An 18,039-nucleotide genomic window follows, 5' to 3' on the forward strand; every position below is an offset into this window, starting at 1 on the left:
TGAGGCAAGGCCTTTACTGCCCACATCAATTCAGGGCAAACGAGAACTGAAGACTCAAAGATTTGCTTTTGTCTACACATGTCCGTAAGGCTGGCTCTGACCTCTTTGAAACGCTCCAGCAATGCCCTTAGGGGTGAAATCCCGCATCAATATCCAGCTTGGCAGCTCTCCTAGTTTGACTTCCATGAGTTTCTTCTCCTTCAATGGTACTGAAAAGGAAGAGCAGAAAACACACACACTGAAAAATCTCCCCAAAACACAAAACATCCTTTTATGTCACTTATTTCACCCATTCAGTAAAGGTGCGTTCTGGGGGCCAGCCCCGTGGCCGAGTGGTTAAGTTCGCGCACTCTGCTTCAGCAGCCCAGGGTTTCACGGGTTCGGATCCTGGGTGCGGACCTAGTGCCGCTCTCAAGCCATGCTGAGGCGGCGTCCCACATAGCAGAGCCAAAAGGACCTACAACTAGAATACATAACTATATACTGGGGGACTCTGGGGAGAAAGAAGAAGAAAAAATAAAGACTGACAACAGATGTTAGCTCAGGTGCCAATCTTTAAAAAAACTAAAGGTGCATTCAATAACATCACTACACAGAGGCTGCACGTAAGTGATGTTATGAATAAGTATGTCATACCAAGTGCATTATTTTAAGCTGGAGTCTATACAATGGCAGAACTGCTGCAGCGACAGCTTTATTAATGAAGAGGATTTTGAATGACAGCTTGCTGGGAATGACTGTGTAACAAGAGAACCAAGGGCCACGAGGAAGAAAGTAATAAAGTGGAGGAGAGAATAGAAAGGTTACTGCAAAACTAGTATTTACTTTACATATATTAGCTCATTTAATCTTCAGACAGTTGTTGATGCCTTTATTTTAAAGAGGGTGGCAGGAGTGACTTAGAAAAGTTGGGCAACTTGGCCAAGGTCACACAGCGTGCAGGCAGTGGAGGCTGGACACAACCTCAGGTCTGGCCCCCGCACTCCTGCAGCCAATCTGATTTCCACCTCAGGCATCCTACTTGGGACCACAGATGTCAACTTAGTAAAACCCACTCCAAACGATCCAACAGGCCCCGTATTCCAATGAGAGTCTGGGGACTGAGGACAGGTAGGGCTCCTGGTTGAGGCCATACTGTACTCATCTCTCAGCTGAGGAAGAGAACCGGGGGGGGTTGGGGAGGGGGTGGACCCGTAAATGGCCAGATGCCCCTAAGGAGGAAATGGTCTCCCTTCCCCTCTCCCCCTGCAGAGATCAACTTTAAAAAGCTACCTAGCGGGGCTGGCCCCGTGCCCGAGTGGTTGAGTTCGCGCGCTCCGCTGCAGGCGGCCCAGTGTTTCGTCAGTTCGAATCCTGGGCGCGGACATGGCACTGCTCATCAGACCACGCTGAGGCAGCGTCCCACATGCCACAACTAGAAGAACCCACAACGAAGAATACACAACTATGTACCGGGGGGCTTTGGGGAGAAAAAGGAAAAAAAATAAAATCTTAAAAAAAAAAAAAAAAAAAAAAGCTACCTAGCAGGTGTCTTCTTCAGGGCAAGGAGTCCAGGACAACTGTCCCTCCCTAAAAATGACCAACCACAGGAGGAGCCAGACTGATCACTCCAAGGTTTCCTCTCCATTTTGGGGATCCAAGGAAAGACTAAGGCTCCTTAAGGACCAGTCTCAAGAGTCCAGCTGGGGAATCCCACAGGCCTCCCGACATCTCCCAACCCTTAACAAGGGCAAAGGCTGTCAGGCCATAAACAGAAATGCAAAGCTTAACAGCAGCTTCTAATCCGCCACAGTCACCTGGTGAACCAGACACTTGGCCTTGATGGGCCAGACCGACAGCTTGTCAAGAAACTTGCATACATGGCTTTAGGGTCACAGTTTAGGCTGCCTGTTCCAAACAAACTGGCCCCAACCTTCCAACTAGTCTCATCCAGCAAATGTGGGGCAGCCACCATATGCCAGGCTGCACGCTAAGCACTGTGGATACAGCACTGACCGCAGACAAGAGCCTTCCTCTCAGGAGCCAATGTTCTATGGGGAAGACAATCGTCTCATATCCACTCATCCTCTCCGCTCACCACACTTCAGCCAACCCCCTTCCGTTTCTGCTAACGGACAGGATTGTTTTCACCCGAAGGCCTTTGCTTTGCAGTATCCCTGGATCGCCACAGGGTGTTCTCAACGTAAGTGTCATCTCCTAAAAGGCCTCCTTCCTATATAACCTTTGAGCTCCAGTTTCCTCGTCTGTAAGATGGTTTATTCCAAGGACTGAACGAGAATCTATGTAAAAGCATATGGAACAGTGCTCAGAACTGTAAACTGTTATGATTACTGTTGAAATCTCATTAAGGTTTACGTGAAACACCAAAAAAGAAAAAAAGGAGAAGAGTAGAGAAAGAAATGGCATATAAACCAACTTTAGGACATTTTAAGCATGTAGATAATCACACGGGGATAATCACACCCTTTAGTTCTTCTATAAACAGAAAATGGTAATTAGTTTGGTAATATTTTTGAAATGTGTGAAACTCTCAAATGAATTTCAGGATATGTTCCAAATCTCTGTTGCAAAGATTAGTGTCAATGATATTGAGTTCAACACCAAACAATAATGTCATCTGAGAATGACCTATACCTTTCTCTGTCACCTTCCCTGTGCTATTTCTAGAAAAGCTGAAGAAGCACACATCTTACATCCCAGTTTTGTCTTCACTCGCATCGGTAGGCTTTTAGTCCAAGGACTGCTGTACCACATTTCTTCCTGAATAAGAAGAGAGTCAGTACCTCTGTGACACTCTCAAAGCCTTCGCGCATGCGCTGAGGAGTGCAAACGTCATTCTAAAACCAACTAGCAGGATGTCACTAACTGTTGACACTGGGTAATGAGTATGAAGCGTTCATTACATTATTCTATTGCCTTTGTATCAGAAATCTTCCATAATAAAAAGTTTAAAGATGCTTTTAAAAAATAGAACTATGTTGGGGGAGATGTGCCAAAGAAAAACAGTATTTTGAATCAAAGTATTTTTGATTGGTATAAGGCTGGTGACTCAAAAAAAAAAAAAAAGTCACTTCTGGGTCCAGTATGAAGCTATTTTTTCACATTCACACAAACTATGAAAATATATTCTGCATTCTCATGACCACATTCAGGGGCTGGCATGGTGCCCTGGCACATCACAGGAGAAAAAAGCCAACAATTTAAAATTTATTTTTCTACATATTTGTGTGTCTGTACTATGAAGATAAGAGTGTTTCCTTAATCCAAACTAGGAAATTTTTAAACATAGAAAAAAAAATCACATTAGCCTTAAGGAGAGCCAAATATAGCACCCCCACAAAACTCCAAGGGACCATCACATTGATCAGAGATGCACCCACACTTATTCCAAGGATTTCTTCTTTAGTGGAAGACAAAGGCCTCAGTCCTTGGCAGCCACACTGGAACCCTCCCCCGACACTCACTCCTCTGCAGTCGCTGACTCACACCAGTAGAGGGCAGTCATGAACAGAGCCGACTCTGGGGTCAAGTATTCTGGGTTAAGTGCCACTTCCTAACTGCTTGAGCATCTGGGCAAGTTACTGCCCTCTCTGCCTCAGTTTCCTCCTTTGTAAAATAAGGGTAAAAACAGTACCCACCTTAGTACTTGGCTCGAGGTACTACATAAATGGGAATTATTATGATCTTTCTGCCTATGAGCTATCTGAAGGCGGGAGCATCCCCACACACAGTTCCCCGTCATGACAGACTTTCAGTGAAGGGTGTGGAAGGCCCACAGGTTCTTGGCTGGGGACGTGGCTACCTGGCCTGATTTTACATCAAGAAGCATACTGTCTACCTATGTGGGGAGGCATGAAAATGCCAAGTGTTTCCTGGGTGCTAAATCCAACCTAGGGATTGACCAGAGAGTAAAGAGTTTAGGCTCTGCAGGCCACCCAAGCTCTCTGGAGCATAGTCTTTTTTTTCTTAAACAAATTTTTAAAAATCATAAAAACCATTCTCAGCTCACGGGACATACCAAAACAGGCCCCGGGAAATCCAGCCCATTGGCCACAGTTTGCCGACCCCTGATCTCATCTATTGCTGTTAATTCACAGTTCCATCACTTTACTTGCTAGTGAACTAGTGGTGCACGCTCTGGCAGCAGACACCCTCTAAAAGAGCATCAACACTTAAGAGACCTGGACTCCCAATTCCTCCACCTGGGGTGATGCTGAATGGGCCACTATGTGACATGACCTTGCCCAAGGGTCACAGAGTGAAAGCTGGCATGACCAGCACTCGACTGTGGGCCAGGCAGTGTTCCACGTACCTCACGGGTACAAAATTGTTTAATCCTCAGACCACACTGCTCTTCACAACAACCCTCTGCTTAAATAAGACGCCAAGTCCCAATGATTCCCTTTTACATGTTGCCTTGTTTAAACAGCTCACAGCCACCGTGGGTAAGTATTCTCACGCCTGTTTTCACAGATGGGAAAAACAGCATCACTCTCATCTTTTCTGACCCCCTCTTCGCTTCACCAGGCTGGGACTAAGAATATAGAAATTGGGGTAAGACACACACCGGTTAATCAAAACTCTGCCACTATGACGCAGTGTGACCTCAGGCAGGCCACCCCACATCCCTGTCCGTTATTTGCCTCATCTTTAAAATGGGATCAATGTTCCTGGCACTGACTTCCTGACAAGGCAACTGTGAAGATCGAGGGCTAAAACATGGTTTTCGTATTAAAGGGAAAAAATCAGTGTGCACAGTCCGGTGAGTGTAGAGATTTATATGTCACCGAAAAGCCTGCTGCGCATAAGGTCATCTTTGGGAATAAATCTCAGCTTACCACGAGACGAGCCCCCAGACTCCTAGTTTTGAATGGCAGCTCAGCCCTCTCACTAGTTGTGACCTTGAACGGGTCACTCCACCTCTCTGAGCCTCTTCGGCGCATATTTAACAGAAACGCCTCGAATCTTAAGCGGTGTCAGGCACCGTCTTGGGCTTAACTTGAGCTTCAGCTTCGGGAAAACGGACAGAAGCTGCGCGCAGGGTTCAAGTGCAAAGCGCCCGGGTGGCGGCGGGGACGAGAGCACCTACTCCTCAGCGGGGAGAGGCAGGGTGGCCGAGGGGCGCGGTCCGAGGCCCGGGGGCGCGGCGCTCGGCTGCCCTCCCCGTCCCCGCTGCGGCAGGGGGCGCGGGCCCTGCACCGGCTGGTGTCGCGGCGGGGCGAGCGGACAGGGGTCGGATACGCGGGACCCGGGGCGTCTCAAGTGAGGGCGCGGTGAAGGTCCTGAGCGACGGGCAGGCGGCTCCGCAGCTCCCTCCCCTCCCAGGAAGACTCGGGACCCCGGACCCCGGTTCCCGCCGCCAAGCTGGAGGCCCCAGCGGGGTGCAGACACTCACCGACTGACGCCATCTTGGAGTCCTGGGTGTCCGCTGTGCCGGGCCGCGCGAGGCCTGCTGGGAAAGGAGCACGCGCCCCGCGGCCGCGGGGAGCAGAGGCTCACGGGAAGCAGGTCGCGACCACTACGAGGCTGGGGCTGCAAGTGCGCCATGGAGTGAAGGGCGAAGTCCGTGGAGGGCAAAGCAGTTGGGGGCGAGGAGAAGCGGGGCTCAGCTTGGGCTCCTAATCCTAGGAGGGAGGAAGCGGGGGAGGCTGGAAGGGACCGAAAATGGGAAGTGAGGAGAACAGAGCATCCTGGCTTTCCTACTCTGTCGCCTTTCCTCCTCTGAGATACGCTGCGACTCTCAAGGAATTCCCAGGCGCCACGAAAAGCTGATCCAGGTGTAGGCTCCAAATACGTAGGTTTGATTCAAGAGTACCTATATGTGTCCCAGCTCTGATCTGAGACCTGAGGACAGAAATAAGCAAGACCCTAGGGATACAAAGCTCCCGCCCTTCTTTCTGCCACTTCTCCAGGCACAATGATGCTTCACCACGATCTTTATTTTTCTGCGAAGGCCACGATCTGGTGTTGATAAGAACTTGAGTAACTGGGCTCCATTCCTGGTTAAGCAATTCTGACTTGGGCAAGACACTGGATTCTCTGAATCTCAGCTTCCTCCTCTCTAAGATAGGGATGCAGCCCTCACCTGGCATCCTTGTTGTTGGAATTAAATGAAACAATGTGTCACAATAAAGGATTAAGGGGCCGGCACTGTGACCCAGTCGTTAAGTTCGTGCCCTCCCCTTCCGCGGCCCAGGGTTTGGCTGGTTTGGAACCTGGGCACCGACATGGCACTGCTCATCTGGCCATGCTGAGGCGGCGTCCCACATGCCACAACCAGAGGCACTCGCAACTAGAATATGTGCAACTATGTACTGGGGGGCTTTGGGGAGAAGAAGGAAAAAAAAAAAAAAGATTGGCAACAGATGTTAGGTCAGGCGCCAATCTTTAAAAATAAATAAATAAATAAAGGATTAGGAACTGAGTGGATATTAGGAACTGGACCAGTGAACTGATAACTTCATCAGAAAAGTGACTTGGGGGAGTTAATTTTCAAACTCGTCTTTATCAGTCGTTTATTCATTCACCAAACCCACACTACAATGTACTGGGCACTAGGGACATAGCAGTCAATCAGACGTGGTCTCTGTGCTCTAGGATCCCTGGTATTGGGTGGGAGGCAGATGTGTAGACAGGTGAGAGCACTGTCGTGGATGCGTGTGAAGGTGTGCAGCAGGGAGCCATGAACTCCTAGGGAGGGAGAGATTTAGGGGGGCTTCAGGGAAGAGATGTTCATCTGAGCTGGCTTTTGAAAAATGAAGATGCAGGGGGTGGCCCCATGGCCTAGTGGTTAGGTTCGTGTGCTCCACTTCAGTGGCCCAGGTTTGCCAGTTGGGATCCTGGGCACAGACCTACACACCACTTATCAAGCCATGCTCTGGTGGCATCTCACATAGAAGAACTAGAATGACCTACAACTAGGCTATACAACTATGTACTGGGGCTTTGGGGAGGGGAAAAAAAAAAGAGGAAGATTGGCAACAGAGGTTAGCTCAGGGCCAATCTTCCTCACCAAAAAAAAAAAAAAAAAAAAGAGCTTAAAAAAAAGAAATGAAAAATGAAGACACAGTTGACGAGCAGACACGCTGACAAAGGACACTCCAGCCACCAGGAACTGCATGTACAAAGGCATAAAGGGATAGAGCCATGCAGTGGGTTTGGGTCAGAATGGTGGGACTTGGGTGTTATTGTTTAATGGGTACAGAGTTTCTGTTTAGATGATGAAAAAGTTCTGGAGATGGATAGTGGTGATGTTTGCACAACAATATGAATGTACTTAATGCCACTGAATTGTACACTTAAATATAGTTAAGGGGCCAGCCCGCTGGTGCAGCAGTTAAGTGTGCACATTCCACTTTGGTGGCCCAGGGTTCAGTGGTTCAGATCCTGGGTGCAGACATGGCACCGCTTGGCAGGCCGTGCTGTGGTAGGCGTCCCACATATAAAATAGAGGAAGATGGGCATGGATGTTAGCTCAGGGCCAGTCTTCCTCAGCAAAAAGAGGAGGACTGGCAGCAGATGTTAGCTCAGGGCTAATCTTCTTCAAGAAAAAAAAAGTTAAAATGGTAAGTTTTATGTATATTTTACAATAAAAAAATAAAAAGAAAGAAGAATGGTGGCAGCGATGTTGGAGATGGATGAGTCTGGAGAGGCAAGCAGGGGTCAGAACACAAAATGCTGTGAATGCTAGGTGAAGAGTGGAGCTTATCCTGAGAGCAATGGGGAGCCAGCCAGGGTTTAAGAAAGAGAGTGGCATGATCAGACCTACATACTAGAACAATAACCCAGGTTGCTGGGTAGATAATAGATGAAGGGGGTTGGGGGGTGAGGGTGTAAAACTGGATGCAGGCCAGCTATGCAGGGGACATAGTCCTGCAGGATGCTCATGTCAACAAGTATTGAGTGCTACTCTGTGCCAGGTACTGTTCCAGGCACTGGAGATCCTGGGAAAGCAAAGCAAATAAAAATCCCTGCCTTTTGTGGAGCGTTCGTTCCAGAGGAGAGAGGACAATAAACAAACAAATGGAATTTATAGTCAGGATGGGCTGGGTTTGGCTGCAGTGAAGAAAAACCAAACCAACAAACAAAAAACCCCTCCAAATCCCAGGGATTTTATTTTAAAAAGGTTATTTTTTACTGACCCTACATGCCCTTCACAGGTAGTCAAGAGATTCTACTCGTTGTACTCACTCAGGGCTTCAGACTAACAAGCAGCCACTATGTCAACCAGCTGACTGCCACGCCAGAGGAAAGAGACCAGTTTGGAGCCGCATTGCAGGTCCACACCCTGGCCTGGAGCTGCACCGCTACCGCCGCGCACACTCATTGGCCGGAATTGGTCACGTGGCCTCATCTGCCAGAGGGACCCAGAGGCGCAAAACCATCTTCCGCTCCAAAGAGACGTGGGAAATGGCCACGATCTCACCATTGCGTTTGATGGTGATGAGTGGAGAAAAAGAAAGCTGTGAAGGTCAGCGAGTGCCAGGGGACGTGAGGCAGTGGTTTTAAACAGGGTGACTGAGCAGACCGCCCCAGAGGTGACACGTGGCAAAGGCCGGTGGGGGCGCGGAGTGAGCCACGTGGACGTCTGGGGGTCGCGAGAGGCGGCAGGCAGAGAGGGCAGGTTGGCCTGTTTACAGAAGGGAAGCAATGGAGAGCAGGGACAGACACATTCAGCGGGCAGATCCTCCGGGCTTGGGAGTGGACTGTGTTTGATAGCGGGTGGTGGGAAGGGGTCGAGGACATCCTCAGTTTTCTGGCCTGGGAGGGGATGGGTGGGAAAACTACCACTGAGATGGGAGCAATTAGACCAGCGCTGTCCCGTAGACCGGTCTGTGGTGATGGAAACGGTCTGTGCACTGTCCAATTCCATAGCCACCGACCACATCTGGTTTTTGAGTCCTATTTACTTAATTTCAGTTAATTGATTGATTGATGAATGTGGCCAGTGACTAATATCTAGATCATGTTTTAAAATGTAGGTTTTATTATTATTCACATATAGTGAGGTCAACAGATCGGGAGATGATTGCCAGTGAAAGGATAGCTCATTATTTACAGTTTCCAAGAGAAGGGGATGTGTGTGTGGGAGTGGGGGGGGGGGGGGATGGGACAGAGAACAGAGGAAGCAGCAGGTGGGTCAGAAGGCAGAGGGAGGGAGGAAAAATGTGGGCAAGAGCCTTTGTTGTGGTTTCCATGGGACAGAACAGGTGAGGCAGGGAAAACAGGTTTAAGATTGGCAAGTTTGAATCATTTCAGGGGGCTCCAGGGTGTAGGCAGTGGAGTGATGAGGGCAGGTGGCCTGGAGTGTAAGAGCCAAGGAAAGAAGGTGGTTGGGAGTATGGGCTCGGGAACGATTTGCATTTGAAAGATGTGCTCCTGCACAGGTTGTTAGAACCACATTCGGGGATTTCATCGCAGGGACAAACACTGGCCCCTTCCCAGCCAGCAGGCACCAGCAGACAGCGGCAAGGGCAGGCTTGGGTAGAGCTGCCCGCCTCCGGGTGCTTTGAGGACTGTACAGTTTTCTTCTCTATTCAAGGAAGAGCCTAAGTGTGAAAACCAGAAGGATTTGTGGTTACGTAAAAACCACGAGTCCAAACAAAGTCTGGGGTCACCATGTCTGGGTTTACCCGTGACCCATGATTTCTAATCCCTAGTTGCTCATCCTCAGAAGGAAGCAGGGACAAGGAAGGGGTGAACCCAAAGGTCCTCCTGTCCCAGGAGCACCATGTAACCCCCCTGGCCCCGAGGCTCAGCGTCAGGTCCACACCCTGGGCGGAGGGCTGGAATTTACTCCTCTCCTAGGTCCATCAAGAAAACAGACTCTTCACTGGGGAGGAGATCCAGTTTCTTGACATTCATCTCCTTTGGAATGCTTTTTCTTTCCTTTCTTCTCTTAAAACAAAAACAAACAAAAAATCCAATGCTGTCTGAGGAAACTTCAGATGGCAAGTTTTTCTTGTGTTGTCAAGTTTTTCTTGTGTTGCCAGAATAATTCATCTCAGGTCCTGCCAAGTTCAGCAAGTTGTCACCAGCAGTGTGCAGGGGTGTAGGAGCAGGAGGCATGGGACCCATTAAGACTTGTTCTAAGGGGTTTGCATTTCTGGGGGTGACATATTGGGATCTGGTTTCCAGAGGGGGTGCAGCAGCTCTCTGTTAGACGGAAAGCTGTGGCCATTCCAGCTTTGGTGACCTTGAACGACCTTTCTTATCACCTCAGAAACAATAGGGGTGCCTCCTGCCGGGAGAACAGCCCCATATCGGGGAGCTCATTACAGTTAATAAAGGCTTTTGCGATCATTGTTGCATCTTCCAAGGTTCTGGAGGGTAGGGGTCATTACCTTCACTTGCCAGATAGACACAACATCAAACAATATTCCCTGTGATCCTGTTCTTATTGGCGAGTACGCTGTGACCTATGTCTGCAGTAGCATCCATCAAACTCGAAGAAAATGGTCAGTTTACTTTTCTGCTTCATTCAGTATAAATTGAGCTCCTTTTTAAAGCTGTGTTTCAGTACTTAAAGTGTGGTTGTCTCATCAGAGATGTTCAGTAGATGTTTGTTAAGTTATTGTGTGAAAAAATAGACGTAAATGAACAAAACAGTGCATAAAAGAATCACGCTGAGAGTGGAAGAGAAGCAGAGTTATTATGATGGTGAGGAAGCTTAAAGAGGTGGTGCATGAGAGGACGCAGCCTGTAGGGGGGAGGATAACAGGGGAGAGACGAGAGGTGCTGAAGAGAGAGAGAGAGAAGAGAGAAATCCCAGAGGATCTGATTTATATACAACTAAAGGGAAATAGGACAGAAGGAGGGTAACAAAGGGAGAGACCAGGTTAGGAGAAAGCAGGAAACAGAATGAATGAGAAGATAATTTTAAAAGGCAGAAAGGTTAGAAATGAAATTTATATTCCAAATCAGGAAGACACAAACAAGAGAAGAGGGGACATAAAATTAAATGAAGTTGTAAATGATGGCTGAAAAAAATTAAAAATGGGAGTAACAAAAATACAACACATTGTGAAGAGAATGCGAGACAGAGTTGCAGACAAGGAATGGTATTGAAACACAAAAAAGAACTGAAAAGCAAGAGAAAATTGTAAAAATTACAAATTAGGAAATGATGAAGGACTCAATGCAAGGGAAGTGAAGAAGGAGGGTGTGGATGTGCGTGGAAATGGAGAAATACACAATCTTAGAAAGACCGAAATATAACAATGAACAAAAGAGACTGTCTTCATCAGTTTGAGGGGCTGTAACAAATTACCACAGACTAGGGGGTTTAAACAACATAAAATTTATAGCTCACAGTTCTGGAGGCTAGAAGTCCGGGAACAGTGTGTCTGCAGATTCAGTTCTTGGGGAGGGCTCTCTTCCTGGTTTGCAGACGGCCACCTTCCCATTGCATGCTCACAAGGAAGAGAGCAGAGAGGGAAGCAAGCTCTCTCCAGTCTCTTACAAGGGCACTAGTTTCACCTTGGGGGCTCCATCCTCAGGACCTAATTCCTTCCCAAAGATCCCACCTCCTAACACTATGACCTGGGGGCTTAGGGTTTCAACATATGAATTTTCAGAAGACACAAACATGAAGTCCATAAGAGGAATCTAAGGCAGTGATGGAAATAGAGAGAATTAAGTAGTAATTCTCCGGAAAATCCTCCCTGGGGCTCTCTCTTTCAGCACCTACACAGAGGGGACCCACAGGAACTGGTTTCATGGCCTCAGCACGCTGGTATTGAATTGACGGGCTGTGTCTGGGGGGATGGCTGGATCTATGTTACAGGAACCTGGTGAAGTGATCTCCTTTCACACTGGGATGTGGTTGTCATGTCGCTCGCATGGGTCCCGACACTTTCCAGGGTGGGAGTTTCTGAAGAAGGTGACAAAAATAACAAGAATGTGCCTTCTCTGGGAATTAGTGCTGAGAAATCTATTGGGACATATCCAGAAATGATTTTGGTGTTAATAGAACTCTACCTGTAAGTTAGAGTTGGGGTTCGGTACTGTAAACCTTAATTGTATACTAAGGAAGCAATAATTATGTAATAATTGAGCAATAATTAAGACACTAGCATAGTAGCCTTGATGGAACGCAATGCAACATTTAGAGTTATGATTAAAAGGATTAGGCAAAATGGAAGATGTAATATTTAAAGTAAAATAGATTCTGAAATGGTATTTATAATTTTTAAATATTTAAGACAAAATTCTTGCAAGTGGATAATATGTGAGAGGAATGTTAAAATATCATTGTTAAATGATGGGCCTTTGGTTTTGTTCAAATGCAATTTTCTTTTAATAAGGTTGTATTTTCAGGATCCCCTATAGTTATATATAAGCTCCTGGCCTCACCACCAAGCTGCCCATGTGTGGATCTGACCCTAAACTGCATATCAAAGGTTTTGAGAACTGAGCCACAGGGTAAACAACTACCCAGGCCCCAGACTGACCGGTGCATGGGGCACATGCAGGACAACGCCAAATAGCACTGCAAAGCATTTGTCAAAATCCAACACCGTTCATGATAAACACTCTCAGTAAACTAGGAATGGAGTGGAACTTTCTCAGCTTCATAAAGACTATCTACAAGAAACCTACAGCCAACATCACACTTACTGGAGAGAAACTAGAACCTTTCCCACTAAGATCAGGAACAAGGCAAGGATGTCCCCTCTCACCACTCCTTTTCAACATGGCACTGGAAGTCCTTGCTAATGCAATGAGGCAAGGTATACAGACTGGGAAGGAAGATATAAAACTGTCTTTGTTCATGAATGATATGATCGTCTATGCAGAAAATCTGAAAGAAATGACAAAAAAACTCCTGGAACTAGTAGGTGATTATAGCAAGGTTGCAGGGTACAAGGTTAATATACGAAAGTCAATTGCTTTCCTATATACCCAGAATGAACAAATGGAACTTGAAATTAAAAATACCATTTACATTAGCACCAAAAAATATGAAATACCTAGGTATAAATCTAGCAAATGTACAAGATGGACACGAGGAAAAGCTATAACACTCTGATGAACAAAATCAAAGAACTAAATAAATGGAGAGGTATTTCAGGTTCTTGGATAGGAAGACTCAATATTGTCAAGATGTCAGTTCTTCCCAACTTGATCTATAGATTCAATGCGATCCCAATCAAGATCCCTGCAAGTTATTTTATAGATGTCGATAAACTGATTCTAAAGTTTAAGTGGAGAGGCAAAAGATCCAGAATAGCCAACACAATATTGAAGGAAATGAACAAAGTTGAAGGGCTGATGCTACCTGACTTCAAGACTTACTATAAAGCTACAGTAATCAAGATAATGTGGTATTGGGGCCAGCCCTATGGCATAGTGGTTAAGTTTGGCATGCTCTGCTTTGGTGGCCCAGGTTCACAGTTTCAGATCCCAAGCGTGGACCTACACCACTTGTCAGCCATGGTGTGGCAGCAACCCACATACAAAATGGAGGAAGATTGGCACAGGTGTTAGTTTTCTGAACGTGTGCACTTGGAGAATTCCCCAGGTATGCTCTGATGGAGAAGTTCCCCGTGAGGATCATTGTGTGACCCTAAATCTTCATGCCATCACATCTTATATTCAAACAGTAGAGGTGGGTTGTTATCCAATTAGCCACCAGGGGGCACTATAGACACAGAAAAAATATCCTTCGGCTGACCCACCAGCCCAACACCTCCCCCTCCTCCCCCCCCCCCCCGCCACTGATGACAGAATTTGGTCACATCAGCCAGACCCTCAGACAAGGAGGGTCTGCAGCTGCTGGCTTTCCCTTAAGGGGAGCAAAGCAAGGAAACCAACAAATAACATGCCCCCTTTTTGTGAACGAATAAGAAAGATTATGTGCTGCTGAATTTATAATAGGTGACAGGCACCCAACTTATATCAATGCTTTTGTGTCTCTTCCCAAATCTTTAATTGCAGTGGGGTCTTGGACAACCGTTTCTTCATTTGGTCACAGGTTCTTCATCCGTAAGATGGAAATTTTGGAATGAGTAGTGTGCAAGGTCCCATCTGGGTCAGAATTCCTGGGGGTCATGATTTAGCTTGGGGCAAGGAACCTCTGTCATTGAGTCTTGATGATTTGGGGAAATCAGATAAAAGCAGTGAGCCCTCTCTCCATGCATTGCCAGCCTCATGATCTGTAACCACTTCAGGGTGTTCACTGTGTCCCGAGGCCACCCATGGTCCTTGGTTAAACAGCTCTGCCTTGCATTCTGGTGCCCACCCTTACTGGTCCCTCCCGCTCAGGGCATCATTCACAGCTGGATGCCTCAGCGTTAGAGAAGCAGTTCAGAGACTGACCCACTCTGGGATGTTGCCTTTTGTTTTCAAGAATTGAGACACTAAGAAATGCTTCTTTGGGGAGAAGAAATGTGTCGTTGTCACGTTCTCCAACCCAGCCCCAAAAGCAGCCTCAATTGTTTTCTAGAAAGTGGCAAATGGTTTCTGCAGATTCTCTCTCCAAAGTATTGAGTTGTCCCCGAACTGGAAGTGAAGTCCTCTTAGCTCTCTGCTCCTGCTCCTGTGGGCACAGTTAACCCAAGAGAGATTTTTTTTTCTTGGTCTCCCAGCAATATGGCCTGCCTGAAGTTGGTGCTCTGGGTCTCCCTAATGTGGGAACTTCCTTCACCTTCTCCACGCAGGTGAGGAACATGGCAGAGGCAGCCAGATGGAAAGGGCGCCCCTGGGTCTAAGCAGAAGTACGCACTGACATTGTCATTATGACAGTCATGCTCCATGAAGAGGCTTATCAGAAAACCTAGAACATTGTGGACACTTAATAAATGAAAGCTATTGCCTGAGAATACACACGCAGAGTCATTTATACATAACAGACACACACAAAAAGCTTCTTTCTCTCTGAAGCCCAACGGGTAACCCTGGGACAGGAACCCAGCGCTGAGTATGTCCCAGGAGCCATTTCTGTCCAAAAGCTGGTGAGATGGAGCAGGAGGTCAGAGGAGTAACCCCAGGAGGCCATGATGCAAGTGACCTTCCTGCCCAGGCAGCCTGCCCAAGATGACCATCATGGGCTCTCTGGAGCTGGACTCGGGGGGGCAAGGAGTGTGCAGGATCCTGTCTGGAGCATGCACAGAGGATGACCGTGGGGGCTCCAAGAATCTACGCTGGCAATGGAGAGAGAGGAAAGAGGAGGGGACACGCCATCCACACTTTAGCCATTCCAGCTCAGATCTACTGAGGAGTCCTGGACAATGAAGTGAATCCTTCATTTACACATGGGAAAGGTGAAAGGCTGAACCATGATCATCCTGGGAGTTAGAGATTTCGTCTGGTTTCCTTCCCAGACCTGCTCATAGCCTGAGCCCAAGCTAAGGGTGAAGGAGGAAAATCAGTCCCTTTCTCCACCCCCACCCTTCAGAGGTTGAGTGCTAATCTCTGTGCTGTCAGATGGACGCGGGGGACCTGAGAAGGTGGAGTAAGAAAGTAAAAAATAATAATAATAAAGAATTACACACCAAAATCACAATAATACTAACTTTTAGGCTAATAATTTTTAAAAATGTATTAGTCTCTTAAATCTTGTAGATAACAAAAGGTGGCATTACAAATGTTTCTTACAACAATATTAGCTTTTATAATTGCCAAAAAATAAAAGTCCGACAGCCCTGGCTCCCTCTGAGCTGTGATCAAGAGTAGGACATAGCAGGGGCACAAATCACTGCTTTCCTGGATATGCTGGGACTTGTGTGGCCGAGGGCAAGTTCCCCCTCTGGTCCTAGCTTCCCAGCACATGATTCCAATTCTGACACCAGTTCCAATATGTGGGGTTTTTCCCCTCCACAGCACCAAGCAATTCTCTGACACCAGCTGAGTGTCCTACAATTCAACTCAGTTCTGACACTATCTACCTAGAGACAGCGTCAGATCCCACCGGTTAAGGGCTCAGTCCTGCAAGACTGCCCTCCCCCAACTTCAGACACCAATTGCAAGTCCAGGTTGTCACCTGGGCTTCTGACCAACTGGCTATAGAGAGGAGGTTCTGATGACCCCCACCTTCAGTTTGATTAATTTGCTAAAGCAGCTCAGAACTCAGAAAAACATTTTACTTACTAGATTATTGCTTTATTATAAAAGGATGTAACTTAGGAATAGCCAGATGGAAGAGATGCATAGGGCAATGCAAGAGGAAGGGTGTGCAGTTTCCACGCCCTCTCTGAGCACGACTTTCCCAGCACCTCCACGTGGTCACCAACCCAGAAGCTCTCCAAACCCTGTCCTTTCGGGTTTTTATGGGAGCTTCATTGCATAGGCATGACTGATTAAATCATTGGCCATTGCCGATTAAACTCAATTAATACGACATTCATAAGACAAAACTTAGCCACACTGGAAAAAACCAGAACAGTGGTTGTTTTTGTGGGATAGGCGTGGGGATTGACTGGGAAAGGGCATGAGAGAATCTTGTGGGGCTGAGGTTAACGTTCTATAACCTCACAGGGGTTCGTGTTACATAGGTGTATGCATTTGTTAAAACTCATCACTTAAGATGTGCATTTCAGTGCAAGCAAATTTTAACTAAAATGTATACTGTACAAAATGTGGAACTCTAGTTACCATGCCTTCTGAATTATTTAAGGAAAGTATACTGATGTCTGCAATTTTGTTTGAAACAGATAAAATAAGATGGGTTGATGGATGGGATGGATAGATATGTGACAAAGCCAGAACATTTAAATGTTAATGATGGAATTAATGCTGCAGGAATACACGTGTCATCTGTAAAGTTCTTTCACTCATCCATAATGTTTCAAAGTTTTCATAATTAAATGCTGGGAAAAAACTTTAGGAGGCCCTTCCTCTTTTCACGTTTTGTGGAGGTCCCCCATTCAAAGGGATGTGAAGTTTTAGGGTAGCTGATCTGTTGGGATGCCAAGACAATGGGGGAAGAAGCCTGTTCAAAGCAAGAATACGATAAGATAAGCTATCACCCAGATTCTTTCAGGGACTTCCAGCAACCTCCCTCCCTCAGTGTTCACTTCCCTCCAGGTTCCTGGACAGGTGCAGGGAGGCCTTCAGAGCTCAGAGGGGAGCCATGGAGTGCAAGGGGCATGGCTAGGCCCCCATGAAGCGTGCAGTGCTCCCCAAGGGTGCCTGATGGGGCTAAGTGTTAATATCACAGGTGGGACAACCTTTGTGCTGGCCACTCCCCCATAAAGGATTCAGTAGCATGGACTCGCATGTTCATTCATCCAGTTTGAAGGAGAAGAAAATGCACTAAGTGAGGCCGAGTGGGCAGCATACTTTTCTTTTTCTCCTCCTTTTGCAGACTCAGGACCTCTGACAACGGTGCTCATTAGGGCTCTGATTTTTTTGGTCCAGGATTCCACCTACATTTTCCTCTCTGGCTTGTGACACATGAAGTGAGCACCCCTCATGATTCAGGCTCCTCAAGGTTCATCCAGCCCCTGCCCACCTGACCCTCCATTTTCCTTCGGCTTGGGAAGAAGTCTGTATCGTTTTCAACACTGTAAAAGACCGACTATGAGAAATACCTGGCACCTGCCCCTTCTGAGGCTGTCTTTTTCACTCTGGTGTTCTGCAAACATGCCGATAGCACTTCACGCCCTCACTTCTATTTTCTTTGTCAGCCAGAGTTCCCGAAGCTTTCTGAGGTTTCCCATAATACTGGGATCACTGAGCTCACGATGTTGTTCATTCTCGTGATGCACTTCCTGTCGTTGCTACTCCACCAGCACTGGAATTTTGGTGTTTCCGTCCGAACCCAGTGGGGTTCAGCTTGGTGTTTCTCTTTTTCTTTGGCTTTCCCAAGGGTAGAGAAGGTACATATGGATGAGAAGTCCGTGCCTGAGCTCAGAAGAGGAGCTGTGGGTCAGAGTGGTCACTTCAGCAGAGTCAGCTTTAAAGCGCTCCTGGAAGGAACCAGCAGAAGGAGCAGGAGCTGGAAGGCCTTCTCTGGGCGCCAAGACTCTGTCAAGCACAGGCCCTGGCGACGTGGGCTTTTATCCCCGCCCAACGGCCAACCGGCCAATCCCCTGCAGA

General features: G+C 47.2%; 2 protein-coding genes across 5 annotated transcripts in view; one reads left to right on the plus strand and one right to left on the minus strand.

Moving 5' to 3' along the window:
- The window catches only part of CPSF4 (cleavage and polyadenylation specific factor 4), a 21,387-nt gene extending 19,872 nt beyond the window's left edge, over nt 1-1,515 (plus strand). For all 3 annotated transcript variants that reach the window (XM_070567489.1, XM_070567494.1, XM_070567495.1), the window contains exon 8: nt 1,252-1,515. In XM_070567489.1, the coding sequence (XP_070423590.1) occupies nt 1,252-1,305 (54 nt within the window). In that variant the 3' untranslated portion in view covers nt 1,306-1,515. The remainder of the gene's footprint in view (nt 1-1,251) is intronic.
- ATP5MF (ATP synthase membrane subunit f) overlaps nt 1-17,972 on the minus strand; it is a 20,142-nt gene extending 2,170 nt beyond the window's left edge. Inside the window, exons 1-3 of one of the 2 annotated variants that reach the window (XM_070567504.1) lie at nt 17,532-17,972; nt 5,396-5,624; nt 102-209 (exon numbers count right to left, since the gene is read on the minus strand). In XM_070567504.1, coding sequence (XP_070423605.1) covers nt 102-209; nt 5,396-5,408 — 121 coding nt within the window. In that variant the 5' untranslated portion in view covers nt 5,409-5,624; nt 17,532-17,972. Of the gene's footprint in view, nt 1-101; nt 210-5,395; nt 5,625-17,216 lie in introns of both variants that reach the window. The other variant, XM_008516053.2, reaches the window with a different exon arrangement.
- Nucleotides 17,973-18,039: the final 67 nt, after the last annotated feature.

Source organism: Equus przewalskii, chromosome 12 (assembly GCF_037783145.1).
Source record: "Equus przewalskii isolate Varuska chromosome 12, EquPr2, whole genome shotgun sequence".
NCBI lineage: Eukaryota > Metazoa > Chordata > Mammalia > Perissodactyla > Equidae > Equus > Equus przewalskii.